Source organism: Loxodonta africana, chromosome 13, assembly GCF_030014295.1.
Source record: "Loxodonta africana isolate mLoxAfr1 chromosome 13, mLoxAfr1.hap2, whole genome shotgun sequence".
NCBI classification, from domain to species: Eukaryota; Metazoa; Chordata; class Mammalia; order Proboscidea; family Elephantidae; genus Loxodonta; species Loxodonta africana.
Genome location: NC_087354.1, coordinates 26,733,221 through 26,753,019, shown reverse-complemented (window position 1 = coordinate 26,753,019; position 19,799 = coordinate 26,733,221). Strand labels below are relative to the sequence as shown.

General features: G+C 40.4%; 1 protein-coding gene across 2 annotated transcripts in view; it reads right to left on the bottom strand.

The window, feature by feature from the left end:
* AGBL1 (AGBL carboxypeptidase 1) overlaps positions 1–19,799 on the bottom strand; it is a 968,506-nt gene that overhangs the window by 223,139 nt on the left and 725,568 nt on the right. The window contains exon 21 of one of the 2 annotated variants that reach the window (XM_023552843.2): positions 14,854–14,874. The exons of the other annotated variant lie outside the window; for it this stretch is intronic. Within the exon in view, the coding sequence (XP_023408611.2) occupies positions 14,854–14,874 (21 nt within the window). The remainder of the gene's footprint in view (positions 1–14,853; positions 14,875–19,799) is intronic. 2 annotated transcript variants of the gene reach the window in all.

Sequence of the window (19,799 nt, the reverse complement as noted above, 5' to 3'; positions counted from 1 at the left end):
CCTAATATGTGGTCAGTTCTAGAGAATGTTCCATGTGCACTAGAAATGAAAGTATACTTGGTTGCTGTTGGGTGGAGTGTTCTGTATATGTCTAGGAGGTCAAGTTGGTTGATTGTGACATTTAGATCTTCCGTGTCTTTATTGAGCTTCTTTGTGGATGTCCTGTCCTTCACCAAGAGTGGCTTGTTGAAGTCTCCTACTATTATTGTGGAGCTGTCTATCTCACTTTTCAATGCTGATAGAGTTTGTTTTATGTATCTTCCAGCCCTGTCATTGGGTACATAAATACTTAACATGGTTATATCTTCTTGGTGTATTGTCCCTTTAATCATTATATAGTGTCCTTCCTTATCCTTTCTGATGGATTTAACTTTAAAGTTTATTTTGTCAGAAATTAATATTGCCACTCCTGCTCTTTTTTGATTGTTGTTTGCTTGATATATTATTTTTCCATCCTTTGAGTTTTAGTTTGTTTGTGTCTCTAAGTCTAAGGTATGTCTCTTGTAGGCAGCACATAGACAGATCTTGTTTTTTAATCCATTCTGCCACTCTCTGTCTCTTTATTGGTGCATTTAGTCCATTTACATTCAGGATAATTATGGATAGGTATGAATTTAGTGCTATCATTTTGATGTCTTTTTTCAGGCATTGACAGTTCCTTTTCCCACTTGATTTTATGTGCTGAGTAGATTTTTTTTTACATATTTTCCTTTCCTCATATTTGTTGTTGTTGATTTTGTTTCTTCTGAGTCTCTATATTTCCCTTGTATTTTATTTTGATTAGTAGGATAGTTTGTCTCCTTTGTGGTTGCCTTATTATTTACCCCATTTTTCTAAATTTAAAACTAACTTTTATTTCTTTGTGTTGCCATATATTCCTCTCCATATGGAAGGTGTATGATTATATTTCTTAGTCCCTCTTTATTATTTTAATGTTGTCTTCTTTTATATAATAACATCACTGTTAGTTTTGGGCTTTTTTTTTTTAATAATCTTGCTTTGTTTTTTTGGATTTCCCTCTCTGGGTTGACTTCTGGTTGCTCTGCCCAGTGTTCTAGTCTTGCGTTGATACCTGATATTATTGATTTTCTAACCAAAAAACTCCCTTTAGTATTTCTTGGTTTGGTTTGGTTTTTACAAATTCCCTCAACTTGTGTTTATCCGGAAATGTCTTAATTTCACCCTCGTATTTAAGAGACAGTTTTGATGGATATATGATTCTTGGCAGGCAATTTTTTTCCTTCAATTTTTCAAATATGTCATCCCATTGCCTTCTTGCCTGCATGGTTTCTGTCGAATAGTCTGAGCTTATTCTTATTGGCTCTCCTTTGTAGGTGACTTTTCGTTTATCCCTCGCTGCTCTTATGTTTCTCTCTTTATCTTTGATTTTGGCAAGCTTGATTATAATATGTCTCGGTGACTTTCTTTTAACATTTACCTTATGTGGAGTTCGATGAGCATCTTGGATAGATATCTTCTTATCTTTCACAATATCAGGGAAATTTTCTGCCAACAATCTTCAACAATTTTCTCTGTATTTTCTGTTTTCCCTCCCTGTTCTGGTACTCCAATCACTCGTTGGTTATTTCTTTTGATAGAGTCCCACATGATTCTTAAGGTTTCTTCATTTTTTAAAAATTCTTTTACCTGATTTTTCTTCAACTGTATTAGTGTCAAGTAATTTATCTTCGAGTTCAAAAATTCTAGCTTCTACTTGCTCAATTCTGCTCCTCTGACTTTCTATTGAGTTATCTAATTCTGTAATTTTATTATTAATTTCTGAATTTCTGATTGCTGTCTGTCTATGGATTTTTCCAGCTTATTAAACTTTTCATTATGTTCCTGAATAATCTTTCTAATTTCTTCAGTTGCTTTATCTGTGTGTTCCTTGGCTGGTTCTGCATATTGCCTCATTTCCTTCCTGATGTCTTGAAGGGTTCTGTATATTAAACTTTTGTATTCTGCATCTGGTAATTCCAGAAGTCCACTTTCATCTAGAAGATCCCTGGATTCTTTGTTTTGAGAGCCTGTTGAGGTGATCGTGGTCTGTTTCTTTATGTGACTTGATATTGACTGTTGTCTCCGAGCCATCTATAAGTTATTGTATTGGTTTATGCTTGCTTACTGTGTCATAGCTGTTTGCTTTGTTTTGTTTTGGTATACCCCTATGGGTTGTTTGAGTGAGCTAGCTTAATTATTTTCGCCTTTGGAGCTCTGGTGTCCTGTCCCCAGCTGGCTAGAGCTGTTATCAGGTATATCAGTCTAGGAGTCCATTCAATTTTCTTGTATGAATTCAGCTCAGGTTTCCAGGTAGCTGATATCAAGTGTGTGGTACAGACTCTGTCCTACGGTCTTAGAGGGGCACGGGTGATTGGCATATATACCCGTATCTGATTGCAGCAGCCACCTGAATGTGCTGGTGGGTGGGTTCTGCAGAGGGACCATGGGCATCCAAAGTTTTGGGTTGTAAGGAATGGGAGGTACCAGTTATCTTTGGACCCATCATGGGTGGCTGGATGACCTGAGTGGAGCTACCAGTCCTTAAGTCCCTGATGTGGGTGGGTGAGGACCTTGTTTAACAGGCAAACCAATGTCAAATGTGAAACACCCACCTCTCCACCGCACAGCTGAAATGGTTGGAGTTTGTCAACTAGGGCCTATTCTCCCAAAATAGGCTCACACAGGTCCATGCAGAAGGGAAAGGTGCTCAAGGTCCAGGGACGGTTTATTCCTGGATAGGAGCCGCGTCTGTCCTGAGCTCCCCTGGTTAATGGAGCTAGCATATTATCTTTTCCCCCCAGCTGCAAATTTTTTCCTTCCGCAAGGCTGGGAGGATGGCTCTAGGTGCTCACCAGGGTCTATCTCAGGCCCAGGGATTCAGCCACTGAAGCTGGCTTGGTGGTGGGAGGGGTGCGGTAAAATATACGCAAGTACTTAGCTTTTGCCAAGAGTGCCGTTCTCCTCAGGTTCCGGAGGTGTGAGTGGACTATGTGGCTGGCTGCTTCTCCCTGAGGAAACTGCGGCTGAAAGCCAGTCCCAGCCCACCACCACCACCGCCGCCGCTCCAGAAATGGTGCTTGAGGGCGCCCGGTGACTCAGGTCCGGTAACTCCTCTCCACTTCTGAACAGCCTCTTCCTTCCCCTGCCCCTCAGTTCGTCGTCTAAGCTTGCCTTTGATGCTCAGGGCTCCCAGCTTGTCACAAATATACTTGTTTCACTTGTTTTTTCGGGTCTTTGTTGTAAAGACTGCTCGACGGAAGCGTCTGTCCATTCCGTCATCTTGGCTCCACCTCCCCTACTTTTTTTTTTTTAATTGTAAAAATGTAAGTAACACAACGACTGCTAATTCAATATTTTTCACTTGTACAATTCAGTGAAATTAATTACGTAGATCATGTTGTACAACCATCACCAACGTCCATTGCCATATTTTCCATTATCATAAACAGAAACACAGTACTAGCTAACCAGATTCCCCTTTCCCCTTCCCTCCTGCTGCTGGTAACCACTGTTAACCTCTGATCTCTTTATATTTGCTTATTCAAAGTGTTTCATATTAGTGAAATCATACAATATTTCACTGAGCATATTTTCAAGGTTCACCTATGTTGTATCATGTATTAGGACTTAATTTCTCGTAGAATAATATTCCATTGCACATATATACCACATTTTGTTCATCCATTCATGCGTCAAAATCAACTTGACAGCAATGGATTTGGATTTTGGTATTCATCAATTGATGGGCATTTTAGCTGTTTCCATCTTTTGGTTATTGAGAATAGTGCTGTAATGAACATAGCACCTCGTGGGTGGGCAGGTCTGTAGTGGTAAATACATTATCTCTTCAGTATACATCTCTGAAAGTCCAGAATAGTTAAAGAAGTCCCCCAAGGTCACCAAACTAAGAAAATTCGACGTGAGCCCTCACATCCGGAATGCCTGGGGTGATTCAAATATGGAGGACCCAGGTGGAAATTCCTTTTCTTTATGCTGAATAATGAGGCAGACAAAACTGCTGAGCTCTCTGCTACTAGTAGACTGTCTGGGCCATAGTGATCCACACTGACTGGGCTTCTATTCTGTAACTTCCTCTGGCTCCAGCCAGGACACTTTTATTCTTTAAAAAAAAAAAAAAATTTGTATTGCCTGTTTAGAGTTAGGTTATTTTTATAGCTATAGAACTCCTGCAACAGTAAACAGGAGGTGTACGTATCAGGCTTTAAAGGTGAGAGGGGTTATTTAAGAGTGTTATCGGAACTAGCCAGCCGCAAACACACACAGTATCAGAAAACCATAAACCTCTCCTTTCATAGCAGGGCTCAATTATTCATTAGGCTAGCTCTACTGTGTGTGTGTTGGGTGGAGGGAGGAGAAGTTGAAAGAGTCTTTGAAAACTTAGCATCACACAGCCCTTGAAGTATCCAATCCCCCCTGCCATCAGGCTGTGTAGATGAATGTGTTCAGGACTGAAAATCATTTCTCTGTCTGTCCTAAACCCTAGGACATTAGGGTTTTGAAAGCAATAATGATAAAAATAATCATGATAATGCTTTCTATTTCTCAAAAATTTCTATGCACCGGGGCTAAGTCCATTATCCTAAGAGTGGATAAGTTATTTATGGGAGACGATACAGCATGTTAGTGGTATAGCTTGAATTTGAAACCTGATCTTTTGGTGCCTCCTAACCTTTGACTTTAACCTGTACTTTAACATTCTAACCTCTTGTCCCCAGAAAGCACTAATCCTGATTGATCCTTTGGAACTTTTTTTTTTTTCAAATATAGGGAGGAGGGGCTTCGAGATCAAATTAATCTGCCCATAATTCTACCCTTTGGAATTTCATAATGCACTCTAGCTTGTTAAAGGCTCTGAGAAGGTCTGTAGTGGAGATGATTGTCTTTCTTGTTTAACTCCAGTTTTTCAAATTCATGTGACTTCCCATTTCATGTCATACAAGACAACATCCGCTTTCCAGGGATGCAACTTAGACAATGATGTATGCCAAATACAGCCTCAGTTAGGAAAGCAGAAAGCCCCATGTAGTTAAAAATTGGACGATATTTTCCCATATGAAGTATTACAAAAGGGGCAGAGCAGCAGTTGGTGGGGTCCTTACCATTTAAAGTTCCACTTAACCCTCAGCTGGGATCACATTCTCAGTTCTCATTCTTGGGTTCATTCTGCAATGTGACCCACCACAGCACTACATAAGAGAAATTTAAAGCTCCATTCTTCCTGTGCAGTGTGGTGTCCTATGAAGCTGATAATAAATCTTACTTTGTAGGAGTGTTGTGATAATTAGAGATAACGTGTGGAAGGCACCTAAAATAACTTAACATTGGTATTGCTTCCATTCAACAAGTTTGGCAAAGGTGTGTTCCCTTCCTGGAAATCATATCTGCTATTTCTGTACTCAGCACAAATGTCACCACCTCTGTGGAACTTCATGCTCGATAAAGTAGAGGGTCAGCGAAAAAGAGGAAGACCCTTAATGAGATGGATTGGCACAGTGGCTGCAATGATGGGCTCAAACAATGGTTGTGAGGATGAGCAGGACGGGGAAGTGTTTCGTTCTGTTGTACACAGGGTCGCTATGAGTAGGAATTGGCTCGATGGTACCTAACAACAACTACTTCCAAGCAACCTCTATCACCCCCATTCCACCAGGCCCCAACAGAATTCATCATTTCCCATTCCCTTATCACTCACCACATGGCTTCAGTTTTATTTTGCAGGTGTCTGTCTTCTCCATGAGACTAGGTATGTATCTCCTTTTAAGACAAGCTATAAGACATCTATGTAGCATCTGTACACATAGTGCCCAGGACAGTATAGGGCATATAAACACCCAATAAATATTACGAGGAGGGAGACATAATGGGAAAGTATTATAAACTAGGATCTTTTCTTCTGAAGAACTTACGTCCCAACTGAGAAGCAAATACACACACCAGAAATAACCAATAATCAAACACAAAATATGATGGTGCCAAATGAACAGTACATTCTTGATCTAGGAGTTTTAAGATGATAAAGAACTAATAGGTCAGAGGGAGTTAAAAATTCTCATAAACGTGTCTACTGGCCACACAAAGATGTTGTAGGCCTGCTTACACTTACCAACACACACACTGTTATTATCTACTGCTGTTATCTACCCCACAGATACAATGGACAATTCTGCATGAGCATTAAGAGGGGTAATGGATCAATTGTTGAAGTATATGGCCATCAAAAGAGCCAGGTAGTTTAGAAATATGAAGAATGTCACAATGTTCACTGTGACATTACACGGGCATGCCCATGAATTCCAGTTACATCACTTAACATCTAAGTGACTGTTATGGATTGAATTGTTCCCTCCGCCAAAAAAAAAAAAAATGTGTCAACTTGGCTAGTCGGTGATTCCCAGTATTGTGTGATTGTTCACCATTTTGTCATCTGATATAATTTTCCTACATGTTGTAAATTTTACCTCCATGATGCTAATGAGGTAGGATTAGAGGCAGTTATGTTAATAACTCGATCTACAAGATTAGGTTGTGTCTTAAGTCATTCTCTTTTGAAACATAAAAGACAGAATTGAATAGAGAGACTGGGGGACCTCATACCACCAAGAAACAAGAGCCAGGAGAATAGTGTGTCCTTTGCACCCAGGGTCCCTGTGCTGAGAAGCTCCTTGACCAGGGAAGATTGATGACAAGAATTTTCCCCAGAGCCAGCAGAGAAAGAAAGCCTTCTTCTGGAGCTGGCACCCTGAATTCAGGCTTCTAGACTCCTAGACTGTGAGAGAATAAATTTCTCTTTGTTAAAGCCATCCACTTGTGGTATTTCTGTTACAGCAGCATTAGGTAGCTAAGACAGTGACATTGAACAAGCTAATCAAGCCCTCTGAGTCTCAGTTCCCTTATCTGTTTAAAATTAGTAATAGAACACATTCACAAAGTTGTTATGAGAACTGAATAGGAGATAGTATACATAAATGCATTCATCAGAGTGCCTATCATCATTTTGGTGTTTAATAAATTATACTTATTAATAATTAATATCATCTCCTCCACTAGATTGTGAACTCTGTGAGGTCACGGATTTCATCACAGCAATTTGTGTATCCTCATTGCCAAGCACAGCACCAAGCACATACTAGCAACAAGATAAATGTTTGCTGCACGATTACATGAATAAACAATGCTAACCAAGAGCAAAATGAAGCCGGAAAGACATCTAGTCATCTATTACCCTGTGATATTGCGATTTTAGCAGCTCTACCTGTGGAGCAGGGCACTTCTGCTATCATTGCTGGAGCACTTAGTATTTGCTAGAACAAGGGCCAAGCCCTTTTATGTGGTTTTTTAAAATGTAGTACATTAGCGCCAAGTCATTTTAGTCATTGGGAAAAAAATGTATCCTTATTTGACAAAATAAGGCACAAAAGAGACCCAAAGAAGTAAGTACACAGACAAAAATATGCATTTAAATGCTTTTTAAAAGAAAAAAAAAAAGTGTGTGTCTCTGTGTGTTTGTGCGTATGTGTCTGTATATGTGCGTTTATATTTAAAATCTTCTCTCTCTATCTAAGGAGATAAAAAAGGGAGGTATTAATAGTAGTAAAAGGTGCAGGAGAAAGAGTAGGAGTTGTTTATATACATTATTGTCCTATTTTCAATATATCTGTGTGCATTTTCCTTTTAAATCTGCCCCCTCAGCACTAATGTGTTCTTTTTAAAAGTCGTGTGTGTGCAACAGCTTTAATATAATTATAAACCAAGGAACAATGTCCTTATTTCACATTGAGAGTGATGCCTATAAATACATCAGGTGTGAGCTCAAGGGAAAACGGAAACCTAGATGAAAACATATGCACAGCATATGGGGGGGGGATGCTATAGTTTCTCTTATGCTTCCTAAGTTTTGTCCTCATCCATCCTAGAGCATGTTTCTATGCCAAGAACAATGGCAGAACCAAAACTAAAAACCAAACCCACTGCTGTGGGATTCCAACTCATAGCAAACCTCTAGGACACAGCAGAACTGCCCCATAGGGTTTCAAGGCTGTAATCTTTATGGAAGCCGTTGCCACATCTTTCTCCAGCGGAGAGGGTGGTGGGTTTGAACCAATGACCTTTCAGTTAGCAGCCAAACGCTTAACCACTTCACCGCCAGGGCTTCTTGAACAATGGCAGAAAAGGGAGGAAGCACTTACTCTTATTTCTCCTTTTTTTGTTTGCTTACAGAGGATCAATCTAAGAAAAATTGGAAGTTAAAGAATTATTCCATGGGAAGGAGCTGTCTGGCCCCATCCCTGAGAGAGCCAGTACTGGCCCTGTTCCATTTCTGAGGTGCTTTGATGACTTTGCTGGAAGACGGAGGAGGAGGGACCAAGGGTGACTCTGACTCCACAGCATAGTCCTTGACTGGCTGTGGTTCTGAGCAGGTGGGAGAATCCACCTGCAGGGTGTGGCTTCCACTAACCACGGCATCCATTTTTATGTCAGTTTCCTGCCATCTCTCAGCTTCCACTTCTTGCAGATCTGACACACAGTCCACACCTCCCTTTACCTCCTTAAATCTTCTTATTCATCAGTTCTTTTCACGCAACCATTCCTAGTCTTTACATCTTCTCAGGCTGTAAGTCTCCTTGTCACTTCTTGTCATAAACTGCATAAGGCCCATCATGCCATACTTATTCCCACAGCTTGAATTATTATTTCATTACCACCCAAGTCATCCTTCTTATAGGAGTTCCCTGAACAGGGTCATATTGCATTAGAAATAAATGCTTTAGAGTGACACAGGTCTGGTTTTCAATTCTGATTATACTTCTAGACAGCTGTGTGACCTTGAGCAACTATATTAACCTCTCTGAACCTAAGTTTTTTGGGTTAAAAATAAATCTAACAGCCTGTGTGCCCCAGGCTTGCTTATAATCTGAGCATTTGAAAGGATGGTATGTGCAAAGTGCTAAGAATAATATCTAACAAAAAGTACAACTTAAATAAATGTTGTCTCCTTCCACTCTTTTCACCAAGACATCAAAGCGATCAAAATTAAACGCTGCATAATGGGTCACTGAAGATGTTATGGTGTCCTGGGTGGTGCAAATGGGTAACTCACTCAGTTACTAACTGAAAGGCTGGAGGTTTGAGCCCACCCAGAGGTGCCTAGGAAGAAAGGCCTGGTGATCTACTTCTGAAAAAAATCGTCTGGAGCACAATTCTACTCTGACACTCATGGGGTTTCCATGAGTCGGAATTGACTTTACAGCAACTGCTCTTTTTTTTTTTTTTTTTTCTTTTTTTGGTTTTGTTAAAGCCCTAGGGCAGGTAGAGGGAGTCTAGTTACAGAACGGCGACAGCACTGTCTAATCCTATCACTGGCAAGTGTATGAATGGGGGGGGGGTGTGCTAGATATATGTACCATATGCAAATGACCCCTTCATTTTCCAGATAAGATGTCACAGATGGAGGACGTGGAGCCTTGCATTTAGATACAGACAAACCGGGTAAAAGTACACTTACCAGCTGAGAGCTTCTGGGAAAGGTATTTGGCCTTTCTGAGCATCAGTTTCTTCATCTATAAAATGGGCTAGTGGTAGCTCTCTATGAGATTGTTGTTAGCGTATGTAGCACGATTAGCAAAATGCCTTCTACGTGGTAAACTAAGGCAGTCAATAAATGTTAGTTTAAAACAAAAGAAAAAAGAAAACCTCCTGGGCTTTAAATAGTAGCAGTTAATATTTCCATTGTAGATACCAAGTGCCTCACAGAAAACAGACAAAATACATACCATCACTATCCCTATTTTAAAATGAGGAAACTGAGGCACAGAGGCATCAAATGACATGCTGAAATCACACAAAAAATTCATGGCAGAGCCTAGAATCAAATCGGAGCACTCTAGCTTCAGGGCCAGTAGTATTAAGTGCTACATTACACTGCCTCCAAAATACAGAAAAAAAAAAATTAACTCCTTACCACCTGCCCCATATTCAAGAACTTATTTTCCTTTCTTAATCTGGATAACATTTTGTATCATTAAGCTTCTTAAGTGCAAGAAACTGAAGCCAAATCTGTTTGATTCAGGAATGCTGGGAAAGAATGTTGGGAGCTCACAGAATTGACAGGAATGCTAAAATACTCTGAAGATCAGAAAAGAGGTACCAACAACAGCAGCTACACAGATAGACACTTGTAAAATCATATCACAGAAGATCTCTACCTCCAGCTATGATGAAGTAGATTGTATCAGGCCAACCTCTTACTGAAAACAACTATAAACCTGTATAAAAATCACACACACACACATCTGTTTGAAGAAGCTAGATTAAGTTCATGGACACTGGAGCCCCAGTGCCTGCACTCACATCTTGGCTCTACTATTTACTAGTTCCATGGGCTTGGGCAAGGCCCTTAATGTTGTTACGCCTCAGTAGTTGCATCTATAGGATGGGGATAATAATAAGACCTGCCTTATAAGACCATGATGCAAATCTCCCTTCCAATTTTTGTGTAATGACCAGACAAAGACAAGTGGCTGCCAGGCTAGAAGCCCTTGAGGAATGCCATTTCAGTAAATGTGGGAAAAGAGAATGGGCAGGAATGCAGAAAGTCATTAAAGGAATGGGACTTTTCCCTTATTCAGGTGGCCACGCTAATGGCTAGGGCACATTTCTAAGGTCTACTACTCCCTCTCCCACCCCCCACAACACTCCTGAAGCCCTGGCTCCAAAATTGCTGCCTTCCCCAGGAGCAATCTTCACTTCAGAGACAACCAGAAAGGGGCTATTCTGTGTTGCCCCAGGCCAATAACTGACCCTGCAACTCACAAGTCAGTCTGTATGGGGAAGAAAGCCCTATGTGAAAATGATAGCTTCCTCTTCTACATTTTTGCTTCTCGCTCACTTTTTCAAGTTTCATCTGCCAGCATTACAGGGACCAGAAAGAAAACCAACAAGCTTTCCCTTCCTGTTAGCCCTGCAGGATCTGAAGACTTTATTGCTTGGCAAAACATCACCTGAACCATCAGTGCAAGTTCCACTGCAGAATATTTATTGTTGGTGACAATCTAAGAGACAGAAAGATCACAGTGTGATTTGGAGATCCCTGGAGGCATGTGCTGCTCTCAGTGATGGAGGGGAAATTTCTGGGCTTAGGACCTGAGTACACTGGCTATAGATGTCAGAGTAAGAGAATCAGGCAATGTCCCCAGCCCATGAGGTCATTCCCGAGAGAAGCCTCTTAGACACAGGGATCTTCTTTCTGGGTCAGTCAGTGTGGGAAGTAAAAGCCCAACTGAGCCCAATATCAGTCCAGAAAGGCCACAAATGTAATTGAAGAATTAAGGACATATATTTTCCTCTTTCTGGCTCTTGTTTGTTAGCCAAGTAAAAAGAGCTTGAGTTTTTATTGACTTTTATTGAATGGTTATTAGCCATGTACAAAGTACTAAAGACCTTCGTTTGGCATGGAATTAGGAATTACACAGTCTTACATTTGCATTATCTTTGCCACTTGTAAACAGCATTCTCATGCACTCTTATTTAATCCTTACCAGACTGTTAAGACACGTCTGTCAGTTTGTTGTCCTGTGGTGGCTTGTGTGTTTCTGTGACGCTGGAAGTGATGCCACCCGTATTTCAAATACCAGCAGGGTCACCCACAGTGGACAGTTTTCAATGGAGCTTCCAGACTAAGACAGACTGAGAAAAAAGGACCTGGAAATCTACTTCTGAAAAAAATTGGCCATTGAAAACCTTATAAATAGCAGCTGAACATTGTCTGACACAGTGCTGGAAAATGCGGCCTCATACTGGAAGGCACTCAAAATACAACTGAAGAACAGTGGCCTCCTCAAGGCAGAGTCGACCTTAATGATGTGGATAGGGTCGAGCTTTTAGGACTTTCATTTGCTGATGTGCCACAACTCAAAATGAGAAGAAACAGCTGTAAGCATCCATTAATAATGGAATGTGGAATGTATGAAGTATGAATATAGGAAAACTAGAATTCATCAAAAATAAAATGGAACACATGAACATTGATATCCTAGGCATCAGTGAACTAAAATGGACTAGTATTGACCATTTTGAATCAGACAATCATATGGTCTACCATGCCAGGAATGACAAATTGAAGAGAAATGGCGTTGTATTTATCATCAGAAAGAACATTTCAAGATCTACCCTGAAGTACAAATCTGCCAGTAGTAGGATAATATCCATGTACCTACAAGGAAGACCTGTTAATACGACTGCTATTCAAATTCACCCACCAACCACTAAGGACAAAGGTGAAGAAACTGAAGATTTTTACCACCTTCTGCAGCCTGAAATTGATCGAACACGCAATCAAGATGCAGTGATAATTACTGGATTGGAATGAGAAAGTTGGAAACAAACAAAAAGGATCAGTAGTTGGAAAACATGATCTTGGTGATAGAAATGATGCCAGAGACCGAATGACAGAATTTTGCAAGACTAACAACCTCTTCATTGCAAATACCTTTTTTCAACAACATAAACAGGGACTATACGTGTGGACCTCCTCAGATGGAATACACAGAAACCAAATTGACTACATGTGTGGAAGCAGACGATGGAAAAACTTAACAGACCAATTGCTCATATGCAAGTTCAAGTTGAAACTAAAGAAAATTACAACAAGTCCACTACAGTCAAAATACGACCTTGAGTATATGTCACCTGAATTTAGAGACCATTTTAAGAATAGATTTGACACATTTAGTACTAATAAGCAAAACCTGACAAGTTGTGGAATGACATCAAGAATATCATACGTGAAGAAAGCAAGAGGGTTATTAAAAAGATAGGGGAAAAAAAGATCAAAATGAATGTCTGAAGAGACTCTGAAATTTGCTCTTAAATGTAGCGGTAGCTAAAGTGAAAGGAAGAAATGATGAAGTAAAAAGGTTAAACAGACGATTTCAAAGAGCAGCTAGAGAAGAGAAAGTAAAATATTATAATGAAATGTGCAAAGACTCAGAAAACCAAAAGAGAACATGCTCAGCATTTCTCAAGCTGAAAGAACTGAAGAAAAAAATTCAAGCCTCGGGTAGCAATATTGAAGAATTCTATGGGGAAAATATTAAATGATGCAGGAAGCGTCAAGAGAAGATGGAAGAAATACCGAGTCACTGTACCAAAATAAATGGTTGGCATTTGACTATTTCAGGAGGTAACATATGATCAAGAATTGCTGGTACTAAAAGAAGAGGTCCAAGCTGCACTGAAGACATTGGTGAAAAACAAGGCTCTGGGAGTTGACAGAATACCAATGTAGATGTTTCAGACAGACACAGTTCTGGAGGTGTTCACTAGTCCATACCAAGAAATGTGGAAGGCAGCTACCTGGCCAACTGACTGGAAGAGATCCGTATTTGTACCCATTGCAAAGAAAGGTGATCCAGCAGAATGTGGAAATTACCGAACAATATCGTTACTATCACACACAAGTAACATTTTGCTGAAGATCATTCAAAAGTGGTTGCAGCAGTACATCGACAGGGAACTGCCAGAAATTCAAGCAGGATTCAGAAGCTAATGTGGAACAAGGAATATCACTGCTGATATCAGATGGATCTTGGCTGAAAGCAGAGAACACCAGAAAGATGTTTACCTGTGTCTCACTGACTATGCAAAGGCATTCGGCTGTATGGATCATAGCAAATTATGAATAGCACTGCAAAGAATGGTAATTTCAGAACACCTAATTGTGCTCACATGGAACCCGTATATAGATCAAGAGGTGGTCGTTCAAACAGAACAAGGGGATACTGTGTGGTTTAAAGTTAAGAAAGGTGTGTGTCAGGGTTGTATCCTTTCACCACACTTAGTCAACCTTTATTCTGAACAAATAATCTGAGAAACTGGACCATATGCAGAAGAACATGGTACAGGATTGGAAGAAGACTCGTTAACAGCCTGCTTTATACAGATGACACAAGTTTGCTTGCTGAAAGTGAAGAGAACTTGGAGCATTTACTAATGAAGATCAAAGACTACAGCCTTCAGTATGGATTACACCTCAACATCAAGAAAACAAAAATCCTCATAACTGGACCGATAAGCAACACCATGATAAACGGAGAAAATACTGACATTGTCAAGGAATTCATTTTACTTGGATCCACAATCAACAGTCATGGAAGCAGCAATCAAGAAATCTAACAACATACTGCACTGAGTAAATCTGCTGCAAAAGACCTATTTAAAGGGTTAAAAAGCAAAAACGTTATTTTCAGGACTAAGGTAGGCCTGACTCAAGCCATGGTATTTTTAATTGCTTCATATGCGTTTATGCATAGGAAAGCTGGACAATGAACAAGAAAGACAAAAGAGGAATTGATGCCTTTGAGTTACAGGGTTGGTGAAGAATACTGAATGTATCGCAGAGTGCCAGAAGAACGAACAAATCTGTCTTGGAAGAAGTACGGCCAGAATGCTTCTTAGAAGCAAGGATGATGAGGCTACATCTCACATACATTGCATATGTTATCAGGAGGGACCAGCCCCTGGAGAATGACATCATGCTTCATAAAGTAGTGGGTCAGTGAAAAAGAGGAAGACCCTCAATGAGATGGATTGACACAGTGGCTGCAGTAATGGGCTCAAGCATAACAATGATTCAGAGGATAGTATAGGACTGGTCAGTGTTTTATTCTGTTGTACACAGGGTCGTCATCGTGAGTCGGAACTGAGTGGATGGCACCTAACAACAACAACACCAGACTGTATGTGATGACTCTTATTACTGCCGTATGAAAAATTAAGAATGTTTTGTCCAGAAACACTAGGAAACATAGCCAAGTGAGGAAGTGGTAGCACATGAACTTAGCTGTGGAAAGACTGCATCTGAAAGAGGTTGGCACAATGAAAAAAAGCCATGGACCAAAGATAAAATGTTCTAAAGCCTAAGGATAATTAGAAAGTGTACATTTCAGAGAACAGTCGCAAAAACACGTAAAGTACTCTTCAACTGAAACCTAACATAAGTAGATGATTGTTTGAAAATTACCATCGTTTTGTTTATCTGCTAAGAGTATTCTTTCTAATGGCCAGCCAAGGTAGACAGCTGACTTCTCAAAGTATTGCAGAATTTGGCTATGGGCCAAAGAGACTATGTTGGTGAAAACTTAGATAAAATGTTAGCAGGTCATCAACCTGTAGAACTGTAGAGGGTTGCTGCATATATTCATTTGATCAACAGATATTAATTTTGTTCCTATAGTCTGCTAGGAAACCCTGGTGGCATAGTGGGTAGGTGATATGGCTGCTAACCAAGAGGTCGGCAGTTCGAATACGCTAGGCACTTCTTGGAAACTCTATTGGGCAGTTCTCCCTGTCCTATAGGGTTGCTATGAGTTGGAATCAACTTGACGGCAGTGGGTTTTTGATAGTCTGTTAAGTGCTGTATTAAGCTGTGGATGGATAACGTCAGAAAACAAAACACACATAAAATTTCGTGCCTGCATAGAGCTTACATTCTGTGGCTACATGGACCCATTTCTTAATGCAAACTGAAGCTGAATGTATAGAACTGCCCCATAATAGGGTTTCCAAGGCTGCAACCTTTAGAGAAGTAGACTGCTACATTTTTCTTCTGTGGAGCGACTGGTGGGTTTGAACCACCAACCTTTAGGTTAGCAGTCAAGTGCTTAATCACTTTGCCACAAGGCTTCTTAAGCACTATCTACACCCAGTGTAACCGTGGTATAGTTACGTAGCTTCTCTGTGCCTCACTTGCCACATCTGTAAAATAGAAACATCTTTTCCAGAACAGTGATTCTATCAGACTCTGGCAAACTTGATTGAGATTTTCCAGAAAGGAGAGGAATAAGGCATCTACTTGATTTATATTAGTTTCTTAGGGCTACTGTAACAAAATACCACAAACTGGGTGGCTTAGGAGAATAGAAATTTATTGGCCCACAGTTCCGGAGGCTAGGAGTCCGAAATCAGGATATTGGTTGTCTTGATGCTTTCTATGGCTCTGAGAGGAAAACTACCCATGGCTCTCTCCCAGTTTCTAGTGGCTCCCAACATTACTAGGTGTTCCTCGGCTTGGAGATACATCTTCACAAGACTATAGTTCTTCTGTCTGTCTCTCTTTGTCTGTTGTGGTTGTTGTTGTTGAGGGCCTTCAAGTCAATTCCTATTTATAGTGGCCCCATGTGACAGAGTAGAACTGCCTTATAGTGTTTTCTTGGCTGTAATCTTTACAGAGGCAGTTTGTCAGGTACTTCTCCTGTAGAGCTATTGGGTGGGTTTGAAGCACCAAGCTTTTAGTTAGCAGCTGAGCACTTAACCAATGTGCCACCAGGGTTCCTTCTTTGTCTGTACTCTTTTTTTTAATAAGGAATCCAATCAGATAGGATTAGGATTCACCCTGCCGAACTCATGTTAACCTTCCCATTGAAAAACCCATTGCAATGGAATTGATTCCAACTCACAGCGACTATCTTCAAAGACCTTATTTCCAAACAGGGTCACATTCACAGGTACAGAGGCTGGGGCTACAAAATACCTTCTGGGTTGGGGGGACACAATTTAATCCATAATAGGTGCCTTTGAAAATAAGAACACAGTCAACTTTGTTCAGGCTCAGTGCATATTTTTGAAATTATGTCTGAACAAAATCTTAATGTATTTGCTTTTTAATACAAGGAACTTGAAGAACTTGCCTATTTCGAGAGTTTTGCTGATGGCTACAGAATAAGTCTTTGTAGGAGCTAAGTGTATTGTCTAGATTTTTACCTCCTGGATGCACCCATTCTGATGTTTTCCAGTAAATTCACCAGACAACCTTGGGCAAGTCTCTGAACCTCATTTGTAAAATAAGGAAATGGACTTGATGATCTGAGGGTATTTGCAGCTTAACATTCATTGATTCTCTCTGTCTGTAAATCAATTCCTCCTAGGTGTCCCTAAATTGGGAGATAAGAATCAAGCCTATGCCATTAATATTAACAATAAAATGTCCCGTTATTATTACACAAATTCCATTTTACTTTTCCAGTTTCAGTTTTACTTGGCTCTGATGATCTTTCTTTACATTTTAGTTTGGAGAGAAAGGGAATCTAAAAACAATGAGTTTCTTTTTCAATGGAAATGAAGACCAATGTCTCCTGGAAGTGTTTCCCCAGGCCTTTCTCTGATCCACTAAGGGCCATTCTCTAATTGATAGTCTATTGTCAGGGCCATGAGACATGGAATTTTAAACATTGTGAAAAATGACATCTCCTTCCCAAGTTACCTGCTTCAAAGCAAACTAAGTCTTTGCTGGCCCATGTGTTACTGCTTGACACTTCAGCTGACACTCATTTCTAAATTCACACATTCAGCCAGTCTTGGGGCCATGGAAGTCTCCCTCAGTCCTAATTTCACTGTCACCTTTCTGGTGTGGAAGGTCCCTAGGTATGGCAGGATGTCTCACACCTTCCCAGCTTTTTCCCTCAGTAGATATTTGAATGGTGTGACCATGTTCACTCTTAGGACATCATTTTATCAATCTTGCACTTTTTCACTTTCCTGAGTTGTTAGCGTCTCTACCAACCTAAGTCCTGCCTGACTCTCCTTTACATTTGATGCAACACAACACAGAAGGGGAGAAGAATGTGCTCCACATGTTTAAATTCTTTTCTTTACGTGCACACATAACTATGCCAAGACATACAGTGTAAATGCCCATGTGTATCCAACCAATGAGAAGAACCATATTTCCACAGTTTGCTCTTTTGACCCTGCCACAAACCAACCACCACACAAACATGGTATGAGTTTAACTTTAATACTGTAATAGTACCAATTTCAAGTGCCTAACTTTGTGCCAAATACAACACATAGTATTTTGCATCACCCTAAACTAAAGCCTTATGTATTACTTGTTACAGACCTCTGGATACAGTCAGAGAAAATGATACCCATGCATGTATGTTACCTTGCCCAAGGTCACACAGCTTAAGTAAGGAGAGCTGATATCTGAACACAGGTGTACCCGATTTCAAGGCCCATTCTCCTCCAGCCATTCCATATTGCTCTGTAATGCAGCCAAAATTAACCCTGGCTTTATTGGAGCCCTGGTGGCACAGTAGTTAAGACCTATGACTGCTAACCACAAGGTCGGCAGTTGAAATCCACCAGCTACTTCTTGGAAACCTTATGGGGCAGTTCTACTCTGTCCTAAAGAGTTGCCTATGAGTCGGAATAGACTCAACGGCAACAGGTTTGTTTTTTGTTTTTGCTGTTAGACTAAGAAGTCTCTTCCAGATTTTGCATCTAGCATTGAACCACGGACCAGAGATCTAGTCCCAGCTCTGCCAGGTATTATTTTGTGGCCTTGATTCTCTCACAGTGTAATCGAGGGACTCTTTTTTGCTTAGTAAAGCAGAAGTTGATAAGCACATCACATAACTCAGCACATTGCTTATGAAATCTATTAAGTCAATGTATGTTCAAAAGCCTTGAAATCTACGAGACACACTTGGGGCTGATTCATCCAGAATGGTATCACTCACATGAATGAAGTATGTACTTGCTGGATGCACAAGAACACAATTTAACATGTCACCTTGGTTTTGACCTACCGGTAGTTCATACTACTCTATGCTCTGCTGGGAAGAAGAAAACCCACTTTAAAGAATATTTCTGAAATAGTAAATCAGTATTAGAAAGGCGTCGTCCCCGGGTGATGAGAACAGTTAACCCTCTTGCCTGCTAACCTAAAGGTTGGTGGTTCAATTCCACCCAGAGGTGCCTTGTAAGAAAGGCCTGATGATGTACTTCCAAAACATCATCCATTGAAAAACTATGGAGCACAGTCCTACTCTAACGCACACGGGGCTGGCATGAGTCAGAGTCAACCCGATGGCAACTGTTTTTATTAGAAAGAAAAAACTCTGCAGGAAAAATTGCCACACACACACACAGAAAAAAATGCATGGAAACTACATGCGCACACATACACACACACACTAACCAAAGGCTATCTAGAGATTTCTCCATGCCTTGGACTTTCGGTGCTGCACTGGTAAAAGAGGTCATTCTAACTGTTAGAGTAAGCCTTGTACTCCTCATGCTCCTGCCTTTTGGCCCTTACCCAGGATGCTTCCTCTGCTAAACAGACATCCCAGCAATTGCTTATCTTCAGATGGTCGCTTCTTCCAGAAACCTTCCCTAACCTAGCCCAGGAGTCTACACCTCATTGCTCTGTTTGTGTTCCCCTATCGCCTAAAACATGTATCTAGGCATTTGACACATTGTATTGTGATTGTCTCAGGGACACTGTCCATGAGACTAGAAGCTCTTGTGAGTTTCCCAAATGAATTTCTTTTGTTCTCCTTTATCCTGGTGTATACTGAGAATTTAAAAGAAATGTAACAATAACTGCTATTGGTCCATTAATTTATTCAACCCACATTTGGTGAGGACAAACTACGTGTAAGGGTCCCAAGATGGTGCAAATAGTTAATGCGTGCGGCTGTTACTAGAAAGGATGGCGGTTCAAGCCCACTAGGAGGTGCTATGGAAGAAAGTCCTGGTGATTGATTTCTTAAAAACCAGCCATAGAAAACTCTGTGGAGCACAGTTCTACTCTGGCACACATCGGGGCACCATGAGTTGGAATCAGCTTGATAGCATCTGGTTTTAACTATGTGTCAGGTATTGTTTTGGGTGCTGGAAATACAGCGGTGAACATGACCAATAGATCCTTGCCCTTCTGCAACTCACAGTCTATAGTAGAGAAAAACATAAGCAAATAAAAAAAATTAAAATGTGCT